At 45.1% G+C, this 16524-nt stretch overlaps 1 protein-coding gene across 2 annotated transcripts in view; it reads left to right on the top strand.

Annotated features, from left to right (window-relative positions):
* The window catches only part of LOC106990933 (stimulated by retinoic acid gene 6 protein-like), a 41275-nt gene extending 26330 nt beyond the window's left edge, over positions 1-14945 (top strand). For both annotated transcript variants that reach the window (XM_015093132.4, XM_060409284.1), the window contains exons 9-18: positions 1605-1716; positions 4665-4812; positions 7013-7088; positions 9324-9405; positions 9755-9803; positions 10246-10363; positions 11423-11542; positions 12763-12926; positions 13630-13776; positions 14443-14945. In XM_015093132.4, the coding sequence (XP_014948618.2) occupies positions 1605-1716; positions 4665-4812; positions 7013-7088; positions 9324-9405; positions 9755-9803; positions 10246-10363; positions 11423-11542; positions 12763-12926; positions 13630-13776; positions 14443-14591 (1165 nt within the window). In that variant the 3' untranslated portion in view covers positions 14592-14945. The remainder of the gene's footprint in view (positions 1-1604; positions 1717-4664; positions 4813-7012; positions 7089-9323; positions 9406-9754; positions 9804-10245; positions 10364-11422; positions 11543-12762; positions 12927-13629; positions 13777-14442) is intronic.
* The last annotated feature ends 1579 nt before the right edge of the window (positions 14946-16524 follow it).

Raw genomic sequence — 16524 nt, 5'->3', positions numbered from 1 at the left:
CCACACATGACTACTAGAAAAACCATAGCTTGGCTATATGGTCCTTTGTTGGCAGAATGATATCTCTGCTTTTTAATACTCTGTTTTGTTTTGTCAAAGCTTTTATTTCAAAGAGGAAGTGTCTTTTAATTTCATGGCTGCAATCACCATCTGTAGTGATTTTGGAGCCCAAGAAAATAAAATCTGTCACTATTTCCACTTTTTCCCCATCTGTTTGCCATGGAGTGATGGGACTTGATCTTCATTTTTTGAATATTGAGTTTTAAGCCAGCTTTTCACTTTTCTCTTTCACCTTAATCAAGAGACCAGAATCTCTAAGCTTTTACCCTTCTGGCTTAGCTCACAGAAAAAAGTGTTTTCTTCTAAGTAATTCTAACAAAATTCCCATGAATGTGTTTCATTGGATCAAGTTGGACCACATGCCATACCAGAAACAATTACTTTGTGTAGGTGATTGGAGTAAACAGATTGTTAAACCAGAGTCAGGCGCTTCCCAGGTAGCACCAGTGGTAAGGAGCCTGCCTGAAAATGTAGGAGACATAAAAGACCCAGGTTCAATCCCTGGGCCAGAGAGATCCTCTGAAGGAGGGCACAGCAACCCACTCTAGTATTCTTGCCTGGAGAATCCCATGGACAGGGGAGCCTGGTGGGCTACAGTCCGTGGGGTTCCAGAGTTGGATTTGACTGAAGTGACTTGGCATGCACACATGCAAACCGGGGTCACATGTTCACCACTGGACCTAAGAAGTGGTTCAGCCTCACTTAGCCGCCAGGACTGCTGGTAGGGAAGAGTATAGACCCAGGGAAGAACTGAGGTGCTGTTACCAATATAAGATGACATAGCTCTTGGCCAGGAAAAAGCACCTATCTTCAGTGATCATTCAGGTTAACTACCCCTGCCACTGCCGCTGTATACAAGGAGATATTTCCCAGAGAAGGCATATGTCTAATCCAGGGTCACACAGTTGCAAAGTTAATTCTTTGGTTAGAAATATAGTTGGCAACATGTAGCAGAAAATGCGAAATAATCATGGCACGAACAAGAGAGAGATTTCTTTCTTTCTCATATAAAAGAATTCTGGAAGCAGGCAGTCTATACTTACCCTGGACTGCCCATCATGGCAGTTTGCCCATCATCTGTGTTTCTCCTCTGATAACTTAGTGGGTTACTATCATGGAGGCTGGTCCAGAATAGATGCTGGAGCTCCAACCTGGACCAGCCACCATGTCTGCCCTTCAAATGGCAGGCACGAGAAATGAGTAATGACAAAGGAAGCCCTCCCAGCTGTGTCACTTCCATCTGACCAGCCTCTCCAAGTCCCACCCACACCTCTGTTCATGTCTCATTGGCCTGTTTAGTCTTGGTCACTCTTAGCTGTAAGAAAGGTCAAGAACTATAGCCATTTATCTAGTAAATTGCTGTACCGAATAAAACTGAGTCTCTGTTCTGAAGAATAAGGGGAGGGTGACAACTGTGGAATCTTCCAGTGCTCTTTCTCTTCACTAAACTCTAAGATCAAGAGGAAATGACATTATTTTCAGAAGAATCAGGCATTTGTTTACCAATCACAACCTATCTTCTCTTGATGTTTATTCATTCACAGAGAAAGAAATAAGTCTTGGTTCCAAACCAGGATATATGAGTGGGACCCCTACTTTCAGTTCCCAAGCAGGATGATTGGAACCATTGTGTTGGCTTTCATCTGCCTGTACCTTGTAAGTAGAGCTAAGTAAATCCCTTTGTACTGTATAAATGGGGTGGGGATAGGATAGGGTTGTTCTTTAAAAGCTGGGTCAAAACTGGGTATCTGTAAATCAAAGAAGTACAGTTCTTTGACCCCACCATTTTGACTCTAAGGACACTTACTCATGTAGTGAATATTAGTAATAAATATAATTTAATTATTTATAGAGACTTCTGGTTGACAATTCCACTTGTAAAGAGCTTACAAAATCCCACTCCATTTTAGAAACAAGTACAAATCTGAACAAACTGAAGAATCAACAATTCTTATTAGATCTCTAAGAGCAGGGAGGTTATGGGGCAAAGCTTTGCCCCTAAAATTGAAGAGACAGACAAGATCATGGCAGAATGGAGCAGAAACCCCATGGCAACCAGTGCCAAAGTAAGAAAATCTGAATTGTAGTTGATGCCATCAATCAACTGGATATTTTGGAAATCCAAACATTACTTCATCAACAACAGCAGAATGCATATTCTTCTCAAGAATAAATGGAAAATTCAACAAGATAGACTATATATTGAACCATCAAACACATTTAATAAATGTAAAAGAATAAAATCACATAATGTCTGCTCTCAAATCAAAATGGAATTAAATTAAAAACCAATAACAAAAAGATAACCGGAAAATCCCCCAGGAGTAGATATCAAAACAACACAGTTTTAAATAACATATGAGCAAAAGAAAAAAATCAAGGCAAGTTAGAAATATTTTGAAAAAGGAGAACACAAGTTATCAAAATTTGTGGCAGGTAGCAAAAGCAGTTGTTGTTATTGTTGTTAAGTTGCTCAGTCATGTCTGACTCTTGCGACTCCAGGACTGTAGCCTGCGAGGCTCCTCTGTCCATGGGATTTCTCAGACAAGACTGGAGTGGGTTGCTATTTCCTTCTCCAGGGGATCTTCCCAACGCAGGGATTGAACATGGGTCTCCTGCATTAGCCAGTGGATTCTTTACTGCTGAGCCACCAGGGAAGCCCAGCAAAAGCAGTGGTTAAAAAGAAATTTGTAGCATTGAATGTATATATTAGAAGCGAAGAAAAATCTAGAATCAATCATCTAAGCTTTCACATTAGGAAACAAACAAAAAAGAGCACGTTAAAATACAAAGTAAGCAGAAAAATAGGTGTATTATAATAAAAAGTAGAGCAGAAACTTATGAAACTGAAAACAAGAAATCAATAAAGTACAAAATCAAAGCATTTCATGTGGTCAGAGCTAAGTGAGGTAAAATGTCCAAGTCAAAAGCAGGGTCAAAGTGGAGAGACGAAAATGGCCAAATTGTCTTCTGTTCATTTTAAATGTATGAGGATGATACCTATATGAACTAGTCTTGTGGTAACTTTTAGGTGAATGTATTAGGTTATGATGCAGAGAAGGCAATGGCAACCCACTCCAGTATTCTTGCCTGGAAAATCCCATGGACCAAGGAGCCTGGTAGGCTGCAGTCCATGGGGTTGCGAAGAGTCGGACACAACTGAGTGACTTCACTTTCACTTTTCACTTTCATGCGTTGGAGAAGGAGATGGTAACCCACTCCAGTGTTCTTGCCTGGAGAATCCTAGGGATGGGGGAGCCTGGTGGGTTGCCGTCTATGGGGCCGCACAGAGTCAGACACAACTGAAGTGACTTAACAGCATTAGGTTATGATGAGGTACTGCATAAACCCCCAAACTTCAGTGAAAACACTGTATGTGTGTGTATATATATATATATATATTCCCCACCCCCCCGCCCCACTTAACAATGTTGACTCCTTTGGAGACAGGATTCAGCCCAAACTCTCTTCTTCACAAAATAGCATACAAGAGTAAATCCCAAAAGGGCTCAAGAAACTCAGGTTTGGGAGGAAGCAGTCTTTTCTGTTGTCCCATAACTAGTTTCTCCACTGTGTACCTTCATCGTCCCTGAGAATCCTCACCCTCTGCATCCAGTCAGCAGAAGGAGAAAGCATGTGGAGAAATGCATATGGGAGGCTTCAAAGGCCATGTGGACCCAGCACACGTTCCTTCCAGTCTTTTTCCATTGGTGAGGTCCTTGTCATGTGGCCATACCTAACTAAGGGATGCTGGGAAATGTAGTCCAGCCTTGTGCCCAAAGAAGGGAAGCATGGATTTTAATGGACCACTAACTAGAGTTCTCTGCAGCAGTGAGTAAATCACTTGATGTTTTTGTGTGCGTTAAATCTTTATTAGGTGTCTGCTCCCTACCAAGTGCCTTGTTAAGACCTGGAAGAGAAAAGAGGGCTGATTCAGCAGCTCTTGGCGTGGGAGTAGCCCATAGTCTAAGAGAAGAAGATAAGATATGGTGTGCAGTACTGCCATCTAAACAGAGGAAAAGAAAAGGTGAAAGTGTTCTAGAAATTTAGTGAATTACTCTGGGTAGGGAAGCTGCCTGACAATAGTAGCATTTGAGCTCCACATGCAGAGATACACAGGATTCAGCTGATGAAGTAAAATGGCACCAGGAACTCCAGAAGCAATGGCGTGATGATCAGGGGCATGATGGCAGGATGACAAGGTGATAGGAGAGGAGCAAGCATGACATGCATACAGGAAGCAGTACCTCCTCCAGTTTGGCCACTGCCAAAATGCAAGAAGGAGAACAGTGAGAAATGTCTGGAATTGTCCATAAAGTCACCCCTTATTCAAAGTTAGGCATTCATGTCACTCTGATTGAATTAATGTCTGAAGAGTTTCTTGAGCCCTTTTGGGATTTACTCTTGTATGCTATTTTGTGAAGAAGAGAGTTTGGGCTGAATCCTGTCTCCAAAGGAGTCACATTTCCATTCATGTCAGTAAAGCAAGTGTCTAGAGTCTATTTCAGTTGAGTTTTGAGCTTCAAAGAGTTTTGACCCCTATGTTTTTCATTTAACGAGCTGGACTCAGGTGAGACCTTGAAATACTTACTCTGTGTCCTCAGTTCATTGTTATTGAGTTCTGCGTGTTCGTGTATGTGAGAGATGAGCTGGATGTGTTTGAAGGTGAATTGGAGAGCTACATCACCTCCATGAACCAGACAGGGACTCAAGTCCTCCTGCAGGTGAAAGAGCTGATTAACATCACCAAAGGTAAAACCATATTCCACCTTTGTTCCTGACACTTCTATATGGAACAGGGAGGGCCTTGTGACTGGTGGTGGGTGCACACCTATAGTAACTATTGCTGCTAGTCTTCATTTATCTGTGTTTCACTTATTCTATGCCTCCCTGGATTGACTTGAAGGAAAAAGGGGTCAAGACACAGGCCATTTTATTATAACTTATTTGGGGCTGCATTGAATATGCCTTGAGAATGTTCTCATCTTAAAAAGCTTACCTTTTTTTGGTGTCAGTGGAAACAACTAAAATCATCATATATTTTTCGCTTTGGAAAAGATAAAATAGTAAGTTTTGACTTTATTATTATATGAAAAGTTCACTCATATCATTCAAATTTAATTTCTGCTTAGTTCAGGTTACTGTAACAAGTTACCATAGACTGTGTGGTATAAACAACCAACGCTTATTTCTCACAGTTCTGGAGACTGGGAAGTTGAAGGTGCTAGCAGATCTGGTGTCTTGGGAGAGCTGCTTCCTGACTTGCACATGGGCACCTTCTCTTTGTGTGCTCACATACTGGGTGGAGAATAGGGAGGAAGCAAACTCCCTCATGTCTCTTCTTTTAAGGGCACTAATTCCATCATGAGGGCTGCACCCTCACAATCTAATCACCTCCCAAAGGCTCCATCTCCAAATACCATCACATCGTGGGTTAGAATTTCAACACATGAATCCTTTTGGGTGGAGGGACACATATTTATTGAAGGCATATTTCTTCCCCATTAAACTGTCAAGACAATGAATACTTTTCATACCTGTTGGAAATTTATTGACAATGGGGATTTACTTACGGATTCTCAGTTTATTCCATTCAACTATTTGTCTATCTTTACAGAAATACCACAGTCTTATTACTGTAGATTTATAGTAAGATTGAAATCAAGAAATATGAGTCATGCAATTTTGTTCTTCTTTTTCAAGATTGTATAGCCTATTCTGGGTCCCTTCATTTTTATATGAATTTTAGGATTAGCTTGTCAATTCATATAGAAATGGCTTTGGAAGTTTCGGAGGATTGGTTTGAATTTGTAGGTCAATTTAGGAGTATTGTCATATTCACATAGAATATCCTATATATAAAAGTGATATGTTTTTCCATTAATTTAGGTCTTTAATTTCAATAATCTTTTGTAGTTTTCAGTGTATAAGTTGTAAGTATTTTATTCTTTGTGATACTATTTCAAATGCAATTTTTCAGATTACACATCGCTAGGTACAGTGATGAATTGATTTTTATATATTGGTCTTGTGCCTTACAAACTTACAAGCTCATTTATTAATCATTTTACTTTTGTTTGCTTATTCCCTAGGATTCTCTATACCTAAGAACATGTCATTGGTGAATAGAGATAGTTTTATTTCTTCTTTTGCAGTCTAGCTGCATTTTCTTGCCTAATTGCCCTGACTAGACCCTTCAGTACAACATTGGATATAATTGGCGAGAGCAGACACTGATTTTCTCATTCTTGAACCTAAGGGGAAAGCAGTTTTTCACAATTAAGTATGATATCAGCGGTGGGGGTTTTACAGATGCTTTTTATCCAATTGAGGAAATGTCCTTCCATTTCTAGTTTATTCAGTGATTTTAATTATAAAGAGGTATTGGATTCTTTCAAATGCTTTTTCTGCACCTACTGAGAATCCGCTTGTACAGAAGCTTTTACTTCCTTCTGTCTTCCTCCATCCCTCTCTCACAAGCACCCAGAGTCATTCTGAAAGCAATTTGGATACGAAATATTAAAAACTTACTAAAAGGTGGATGAATGGAATAGTCAAGACCTTCATTCCAGTTACTGTTGCACGTGGTGGCTGTGAACTGGGAGTGGATAACCCCCTCCCCCAAAAGTGGTGATTAGAAGTTCGAGTATAAATGATGTTTTACAAGGCTGGAGGCTACCTACCATGTATACATTCTATAATTTTCTGTTTCTATTATGCATTGTAGATGTAAAATATTAATACCAAAGGAGAAGTTTATAAACACACAGGAAATAAGGGATATTGAGGGCAGATAGCTAAAATGAAACAGAAATAAGCAGAACTTTATTTGCCCAAGAGGTATATTAAAGGAAATACATTTTGCCCAACCTTTCTGTTGTGACTTTCTGCATTTTAAAAATTATTTCTGGTTCATCTTCTGAGGCTGCTTGTGTCACTTCTTCTATTTCAGAAGTCTGGGTGGTGACCATTTTGCCTGCCTCCCTCACATGTGTGAGCTACCTGTTCCACATCTTGGCTTGTTACAGGTAAGGGGGTTCTGGGAGGCATTTGCGTATCTTCAGGCAGGAAATTGGCTGACAGATTTTTTTCTCCGAATTCCCAAGCAGTGCCAGTCATTCCTAAGTTGGGAACAGCAGTGTATACAGGGTCTGGGGACAACCACACCTATTGGTAAAAGACAAAAACAAACAAAATAGCTTGATTTGAGCTTCCACTATCCATTTGACATTGTGATTAGAGTTTCCTTTTGGTCTTCAGCAAAACCCTAAGCAGTACTTTCATCGCCATGTTCACTGCTGAGCAGGCAGTTCAGTTCAGTTCAGTTGCTCAGTCATGTCCGACTTTTTGCAACCCCATGAATCGCAGCACGCCAGGCCTCCCTGTCCATCACCAACTCCCGGAGTTCACTCAAACTCATGTCCATTGAGTCAGTGATGCCATCCAGCCATCTCATCCTCTGTTGTCCCCTTCTCCTCCTGCCCCCAAGCCCTCCCAGCATCAGAGTCTTTTCCAATGAGTCAACTCTTCACATCAGGTGGCCAAAGTACTAGAGTTTCAGCTTTAGCATCAGTCCTTCCAAAGAAATCCCAGGGCTGATCTCCTTCAGAATGGACTGGTTGGATCTCCTTGCAGTCCAAGGAACTCTCAAGAGTCTTCTCCAACACCACAGTTCAAAAGCATCAATTCTTCAGCACTCAGCCTTCTTCACAGTCCATTCATGACCACAGGAAAAACCATAGCCTTGACTAGACGGACCATAGTCAGCAAAGTCATGTCTCTGCTTTTGAATATGCTATCTAGGTTGGTCATAACTTTTCTTCCAAGGAGTAAGCGTCTTTTAATTTCATGGCTGCAATCACCATCTGCAGTGATTTTGGAGCCCCCCAAAATAAAGTCTGACACTGTTTCCACTGTTTCCCCATCTATTTCCCATGAAGTGATGGGGCCAGACGCCATGATCTTCGTTTTCTGAATGTTGAGCTTTAAGCCAACTTTTTCGGCAGGCAAGACTCAACAAAATAACTTTGTTGTTGTTATTCAGTTGCTAAGTCCTTTGCAACTCCAAGGACTGCGGCTCACCAGGCTTCCCTGTCCATTACCATCTCCCGGAGTTTGCTCAAATTTATGTCCATTGAGTCGATGATGCTATCCAACCATCTCATCCTCTGTTGGCCCCTTCTCCTTTCCTCAATCTTTCCCAGTATCAGGGTCTTTTCCAATGAGTCAGCTCTTTACAGGTGGCTTCAACTTCAACATCAGTTCTTCCAATGAATAGTCAGGGTTGATTTCCTTTAGGATTGACTGGTTTGATCTCTTTGCTGTCCAAGGGACTCTCAGAAGTCTTCTCCAGCACCGCAGTTCTTTAGCCAGTCTGTTAGCATATGACCATGTCTTCTGGCCTCTTCTAACCTTATCATTTCTTGTACACTTCGTGTCTCTGCTGGGTGTCAGACCGGCCCTGCTCTCTGGAACTAACCACAATGGGTTCCCAGCAGGTGAATCTGGCTCAAGGGGACCCCACAGGAGGTTGGGTCAAGGGGACCAGGTGCATCAGTCTCAAGAACAGCAGTGCAGGAGGAGGGGATGGCCTTAAGTATGGAGTCAGCATTTGCATGCCGATAGAAGTTGAATTTAGGTATCTATTGCTTTTCTTTCTCTCCATTTCTCTGCCTCTCTCTCACTGTCTGTCTCAGTCTCTAACTCACAGTCACTCACTCACTCACTGGAAGCCCAGGGCCAATTCTCACCCCTCCAGAGCATCCCATCTCTTCATCCTCCCCATCTGGCTGCCCAAAGGAGTCTCTTGCAGATGGCATCCAAGTGAAGACTCTCCTGGCACAAAGAGGCCCCAGCTCTCCAAGCCCTGCCTTGAACCGTTGACTACGGTTTTAAAATAGTGAATATTTGAAAGTTGCTGAGAGAGTAGATTAAAAGTTCTCATCACAAGGAAAAATTTTTTGTAACTGTGTGCAGTGACAGATGTTAACAAGACATTATCATCATTTCACAATATATACAATTATCAATTATATTGTACACCTGAAATGATGTCATGTTAATATGTCAACTGTACCTCAACTTTTAAAAAGTATTTTAAAAAGATTTAAAGACTGATTAGAACCATCTCAAGAGCTGTGGTCAATACGGGGGAGCTGAGCTGCCTGCCAGCTCCCTCCACAGGCCTTTCTATTCACATCTGTTGAGCTCTAAGTGGAGGAGCCCGGGTCATGAACATTACTAATCTCCCTCTCTCTCTCTAGAAAGCACATCAAGAGGTTGTGGGCAGGGGATAAACACTTTCTTCCTCTGAAGTTTCATAATCCTTCCTCATCTGAGAGTGTGGTAAGTCCACAGCAGTCTCTCTCTGCTCCCAGGCCAGAGCCTGCTGTCCTGCACCTCAGACAGGGTTGGCGTGCTGGGGAAGGAAGAGCCCTGGGCTCGGGGGGGGGGGGGGGGGGGGGGGGGGGGGGGGGGGTGGTTCAGAGCCCTCAATTTTAGTATGTTCTGCTGCTGGGTGACTTGGGACCGCCATTGTCCCCATCTGGCTTCATCTGTAAAATGAGGACATTCATGACACCTGCCTTGGTAGCTTGGTGGGTGACCCTCAAATGAGATAGGGATGCTGGACAGATGTGTTAGAGGTCATCAAGGTGTCTCTCCTCTCAGACCTTTTTTTCTATCTAAATCTCAGGTGGCCATTGCAAGGTACTCTGGCTGGCAGATAGCCTATATTCTGTGGGGTAAGTGCCATTACGTGACCCATTCAATTTGACACACATTCCCTGGGCACCTGCAGAGTCCCGGCTGTGGGCAGGGAGGAGGGACACGGGGCAGAAGCAGCCCCAGCTCTTCCTCAAGGGACCTACAGGAAGGTCAGCAAGGAGTGAGAAGCACACATTCATATCGGTCATCATTACCAGCTGTCCTGTGCCCACGGGGCGTGTATGCTAAGGGTGGTGGTGACCCAGGGGAGGAAGTGACTCTCTACACCTAGGGCAGGGAGCCAAGCCTTTCTAATGGATTTGACGTTTGAACTGACCTGGCAGGGTGAGCAGAAGGTTGGTGGTCATGCCAGGCAGAAGAAACAGCATAAGCAAGAGTGGTGGGGAGGGCGGAAGGGAGGGGCTTGTGTGACTGGATGCTGAAGGGCCTTTAGTGACCACCGGCTCCCTTGGCCCACAGGCTACCTCATCATTCATGTGATGCAGAGCCTGTGTGGCCTGGCGATCATGTACAGCCTGGTGCTTCCCGTCCTCCACCATCAGGCACTGGAGATGCTCCGAGGACTGGGCATCGGGATGTAAGTGCTGGGTGGGCTTCCTGACATTGCCCAGGGCCTGGGAGCTCCTCCTGGGCCTTCCAAGCTGCTGTTCAAAATGCCCCTTCCCTGCTGGGCTCTCACCAGGCCCTGGACCCATGCTGTCACTGTGATGGGAGACTCACAGCTTATAAAATGTTTCCACTTGTACTGTTCAGCTGGGTCCTCACAATTGTGTCTGTGGGAGGTATATGTGTGTCCATTGTATTGCTGGGAAGACTGAGGTTCAGGCAGGTAAAGTGAGAGAAAGGACAGCATAGTGGAAAGAGAGACGGAATCTGAGTTAAGGCTTTAGATCAACTGTGTGACTTGTAAACTGCCTCTCCAAGCCTCAGTTTACTCATATGAAAAGTAAGCAAATGCTGACATTACTGAAAATTCACTTTGCAACTTCTTTCTTGAGGACCTTTTGAGGTTGGGACTTACATTAGCTCCCTTTTTTCAGATGAGGAACAGAGGCACAGAGAGGCTGAACAATTTGTTCCAGGAGGGGAGGAGGCAGGATGGGGAGCTGGGCAATCTGAAACCAAAATCTTGTTCAACCATCACCCCATGCTGGTGCCGGGGAGAGATGCAAACACAGGGTGTGTGCCCTCTGGGGGCCTTGCTGCTCTGAACTCCTTGGTTCCAGGCTGACCTAGAGCCTCCTACGAATCTGGGGCAGAGCCTGCCCTGTCCACTCTTCCATGGCCTTCATGAGCTCTTCTGAAAATCCCATTCCTTTCTTTGATTCCTATGCTGCTAAACCACTCAGCCCAGCTGCTACCCCTCAACAAAAGGACCTGATTTAATCCTGGAGTTCTGGTCTGGAGCCAGAAGGCCTGATGATGCAGCTTTGAGAAAGTCATCTCCCCTTTGTAAGCCTCATCTTTCTCATCTGCACAGTGGACAAAATTCTCTGTAGGCATAAAGGACAGAGCTCAAGTTACTGTTGGTCTGGTGGGCAGTCAACATCTCTTTCCTCTCTATCACTGGGCATTCCAAAAGAGTTTGGGAAGAGTGGACAAGGCCACCTCAGCATGGTCTCGCCTTGTGTTTTAGCCTCACCGTATCCATCGTCCTGGGTCTCATGGTCCTGCAGGTATGGATCGCCACCAGCTTCTTCCTGCAACCAAAGATGGGGACAGATGACAAGCAGAAGCCCCTGGCTCTCAACAACAGGTGAGAGCAGAGAAAGTAGTGGGGCATCACAGGGCTCTGGCCTCAGCAGTCTCGCTCCTTTCTCTTCACCCTTGGCAGGTTCCTGGGTGCACTCTACACTCTGAGAGGGCGAGGGGCAGTGGTTCAGAACTGGGACCAAACTGCCAGGAAACAGACTGCCTGGAGCCAAATCTTGGCTCCACCCCTTATGAGCTATGTGACCTTACTGAACATCTATGAACCTCTACTTCCTCACTTTACAAATAAGTTTGCATATCTCAGAGAGGTGTTCCAAGGATGAAAGGTATTAAAATATGAACTTAGAACAGTAGTGCCTGTCCCATGGTAATCCTTTCTAGTTCATTCATTCAAAGCTGTTCATCATGGAGGAAGCAACATGGGCACTGAGGATAATGAAATACTCCCCACAATCTGCCTGTGATCTGCTCATGGTCTACTGGAGTTGACAGACACAGATATTTAGGGACAGTAGAGTCTAGAGGGCATGAAAGCATTACAAGAGAAAGCAAAGAGGAGAGGAAGGGAGTGGAGGAGAGGCAGGGGTGTTCTTTCAGCTGCAGGTGGGATGTTTGAGCTAAAGTAGGTAGGATGGTAGGATTGCTACAGGCAGAGATGAGCAGATGGTGTGGCTGCAGCCCCCACTGTGTGGATGCAGGCAGGAAGCCATGAAAGGGCAGGATGTGTTGGGAGAAGAGTGAAAATCCAGTATGGTGGCCATGCAGTGGCCTTAGATGGTGAGGGACAGGAAGCGAGCACAAAGTGGCAATACCAGAAAAGTCCCTCTCAGACAGGACCTCAAAATTCATATGCAGTATTTGGGCTTCATCCCATAGGCAACAGGAACCATGTGATTAACTTGAAAATTTTTATCTGGAGGACTTGGAGCAGTTCTAGCTGGGAACAGGTCGCTGTTGCAACAGATAGTGGGAAAGGCACACCCTCTGCTGTAACCGTGAACCCAGCGGTAGTCACGTGGGGTTTACAGCCCCTACTCACATTCAGCCTGCCTGGTGCTCAACGTCCTCTCCACTGTTTCTGAGCTGGTCTTCACATCAGCTGTGAAGTGGGGACAGTCAGCTTCCACTAACGGCACGAGGTCGCATAGCGAGGAGGTGGGAGAGGTAGGATGTGACCACAGGTCTGGGAGGCCCCTGAGCCCACCTGCCTAGCCGCCTTCTCATACGGAAGGGTGCTTCCCCTCTGCCTGCTCCCCCTCGCAGAAGAGCCTTCCACAACTTCAACTACTTTCTGTTCTTCTACAACGTGCTGCTGGGCCTGGGCGCCTGCCTCTCCAGGCTTTTCATCAGCTGCGTCCTGGGCACGTGGCTGATCGCCCGCATCGACAGGACCATCCTGCAGAGTGGCTATGAGAGAGCAGACATGGGTACGTAGCCGTGCATCTGGGGAGCGCTGCCCTCGCACCTTTGCAGAAGCTGCCTGCAAGTCAGGTACCAGAGGCCCACGGTTCATACTCTTCTCTTGTACTCAGATCTTATCTTCCCATGGGGGCTATAATGCTGAATAGAAAAACAAAACAAAACAAAACAAAACTTTTCAGCCCAATGGTCAGATTGCATATTTAACAGATCTTTGAGGTATAATGAAGAACAGTAAGGGATAGTGGAATTCTATCTAAACAGTTACAAGGTAATTTGTGAATGCACGGCTCTGAAATTTTTGAGAAAACATATCTCAGAATTACTTGTGGTGTTAGTTGTGAGCTTACTTAGTTTAAAAAATGGTCTGTTCATTTTGCTCCAAAATCAAACCATTTTTTTGTGGAGAAAAACAGTTTTTGTCCTATTTCTGGACCGTGTCTTTTCATTCACTCATTGATTCATGCAAGGGCAGCGGGCTTCTCCATATAAGCCACAGAGGCTCCCGTCACTGTGAACTTCAAATTCCCATAAAATGAACAGATTAGGGTATGATCTCTAAAAACCTTTCCAGCTTTTTATACCTCATTTTCTAGATTCACAGCAAAGACACAGACACCATTTAGTGTTGCTGTAGTTATGTAATAAGAAGCAAAACCTAGTCATCCAGGGATGTATATTGTGTAGTCTGACTTCCCTTCTGGATTTCAGGGTTCAGTGCATGGATTGGCATGCTCTACGTAGATCATTATCACACCAACCCCGTGCTCGTCAGCTTTTGTCATATCCTGATCACCGGCCACAGGGAGAGGAGGCTACAGCAGACCATCAAATATTGGTACCTAAATCAGTCAGCAGGTAAGTCTCCTGTTTGAATCAATACTGGGGTTGCACACCAGGAAACAAGTGCCTTCAGTCTTCCCTGGATCCCTGAGATGTCCCATGTTCCTCCTTCTCTGCCCCTCTTCCTCCACTTTCTGTGCCCTGGGAGCCCTTCTACTCAGGAGATCAGGAGTCTTCACCCCAGTCAGTCTTGCTGTGGGCCCCCAAGGCCTTGTCCCTGCTAATTCAGCTTCTCCATTGTTTCTGGAAATGAACACTGCTACCTGAGTCCTTCAATGAGCCATTTGTCTGAGACTCCTCCATAAGTCACGCTGCAAGCCAGAGGCCCTCCAAGATGCTGTGCAATTTTGCTTGAACTACCCCATTCCACAAGCTGTCTCTTGGCTGCCACCTGTATCATTCTGCTCTGCCTTCCCCTGGGAAGCCCTCCAGTTAGCCGTGTTCTGCCTGTGGACACTCAGCACTCATCTGGACATTTTCATTGCTGATCCCAACACTGCAGATACCCAGATCTGTGGAACAAACTCTCATCCCTCCAGCCGCCCTCATGTCCCCAGGAATCCTGGTCCAGCTCCTTCCTCCACACCTCACTCCTTCTGGGCAGCTTTCCCTGTGGCCTCTGAGCAGGACAGAAACAAGCTGCCCTCTCCTCCCAGTCTACTGGCTCTGATTCTGTTCTAGGTCCCCGCCTCTCAGCAAGGTCCAGGACAAGGTGGCTCCTGCTGCAGACCCTGATCAACAACCCCGAACTGGTCAGACTCAGAAAATCCAGGCCAGGTCTTGGCTCCCAGGAATTTACCCAGATTCTGTTGACGTGCTCGGAGAGCTGACACTGACCTCCCACACTGCTGCAAGGTTGTTCCAGGATGACTGCCCCTGAGAAGGCCCAGGCTACTCAGCAGCTGTTCCCTGCAATGGAATAGGCTGTACGGCCACTGTCCACTGCAGACTGGCCATTCTTGGGTGGCACTTGGGCTGGACAGTGATGTCTCAGGTCTAATTTGCTCCCTTGGGAAAAAGATCAAGACCAAAAGAGAGTTTCTGTTGAACAAACTTTACCCAATAGTGATGTCCACTATCCCTGGTTAGAAGGCAGCCTTGGGGAGTTCTATGTTGAGACACACTGGGGAGAACTTCATGTCAGTGACAAAGGTGGTATAAAAGTCTATATCAGGAGAGTTTAACTGTTTGATGCAATTCTTCTCTGGAACAAAGTATGGCCTTAATCCTAGGGTCCTTGTTTCCTCCTTTCTAGATTGTATGGTGGTGGGAGACAAAGAGCCCAGGACCCTAGCTTACAATCTGGTGGGTGACAAGGTACACACTGAGCTCTCTCCCACAGCCACTGGGGTGGGGAACAGATCAGAACTGACATGTGCCCTGGTCACAAATAAGATGCGTAGATTCTCTCTGACATACAGGGGATCCCCTGAGAAAGCCACGTGTCTGAAGACACAGAGATGAGATCTGCATTTAAGTCTGTTGTAGCTGTTTAATCATTCAGTTGTGTCTGACTCTTTGCTACCCCATGAACTGTAGCCTGCCAGGCTCCTCTGCCCTTGAGATTTCCTGGGCAAAAATACTGGAGTGGGTTGCCATTTCCTCCTCCAGGGGATCTTCCTGACCCGGGGATCGAACCTGTAACTCTTGCATCTCTTGCATTGGCAGGTGGATTCTTTACCACTGAGCCATCAGAAAAGCCCCATGTCATTTAAATTGGGGGACAACAAAAGCAAAGATGTGGGAACAAGAAAGCCCCGGGCAGCTTTGAAGAAGATGAGCCCTCCAGTGTATGCAGGACATGGTGTTGGGGGCTGGTTAGGCCATCCAAGAAAGCCCAGATGCCAGGACATTTCTCTTTGTGCAGAGGGCTGAGTACTTACCCAGATTTTTCATGCCCAATCATAAAGTGTCTGCTAACCTGGGGACTGTCACTCTACGAAGCCTGTGCACGTGCCAGGAGGATTCACCCACAGACTGAGGGAACTCCCTGTCCACCTCACATGTCCCAGAGCCTTTGAAACTCATCATCATTATTGAGCAGGTACTGTGAACCCAGTCCTGTTGCTCAATGTATCTACCAGATTTATCTCTTTTAACTTACTCTCTGCAACCAAGTTTTGTCATTTTGCTTTTTGAAACTAAGAAAACTGGAGCTCAAGAGTACTGGGATCCCCACACCACTTTCTAGCTATGTGACATTGACATTGACTAAATTACCTCACCATTCTGTGCTTTCTTTATTTATAAAAAGGGAGTAATACCTATAACACCAAAAATTACTCTGAGGATAAAATGAGTTTATATATACAAACACTCCTAAGCTAGTCCTGGACACATCCTAAACTCAAAAAAATATCAGTCATTATTGTTGGTGATGTTACACTTTGTGGTGATATGGTTAATGTCTGCCTACCTCTCATTATACTCTGCTCCACAAAGGAAGAGGCCTCAGGTTTTATTCACCATTACCAAGTCCGTACTGTAACACTGTAGGATCTTGACTAAAGTAGTGAGGCCATGATGAATGAATCTTGCAGCCCTGAATTCGATACTGAAATCAACCCTGGCATCATGGTCAAGTGGCCACTAAACAGAAGGTCAGGAGCAGGGGAGTTTGGTCCCAGCTCTGCCACTAGCATGAGTCTCATTTTTTCCTAAATCAGAGTTCATGCTGCCCTCACAGCCAGTGCTCCTGATGTGCACCCAGCTGGTGCTGACCAAGTGCTTGCTATGTGCAGTCACCTTAGGACCCAGGACACC

The sequence above is a fragment of the Ovis aries genome, chromosome 2 (assembly GCF_016772045.2).
Source record: "Ovis aries strain OAR_USU_Benz2616 breed Rambouillet chromosome 2, ARS-UI_Ramb_v3.0, whole genome shotgun sequence".
In the NCBI taxonomy this organism is placed as follows: domain Eukaryota; kingdom Metazoa; phylum Chordata; class Mammalia; order Artiodactyla; family Bovidae; genus Ovis; species Ovis aries.
Note: the sequence above shows the minus strand (reverse complement) of the source record. Positions and strands in the feature narration are given on the sequence as shown.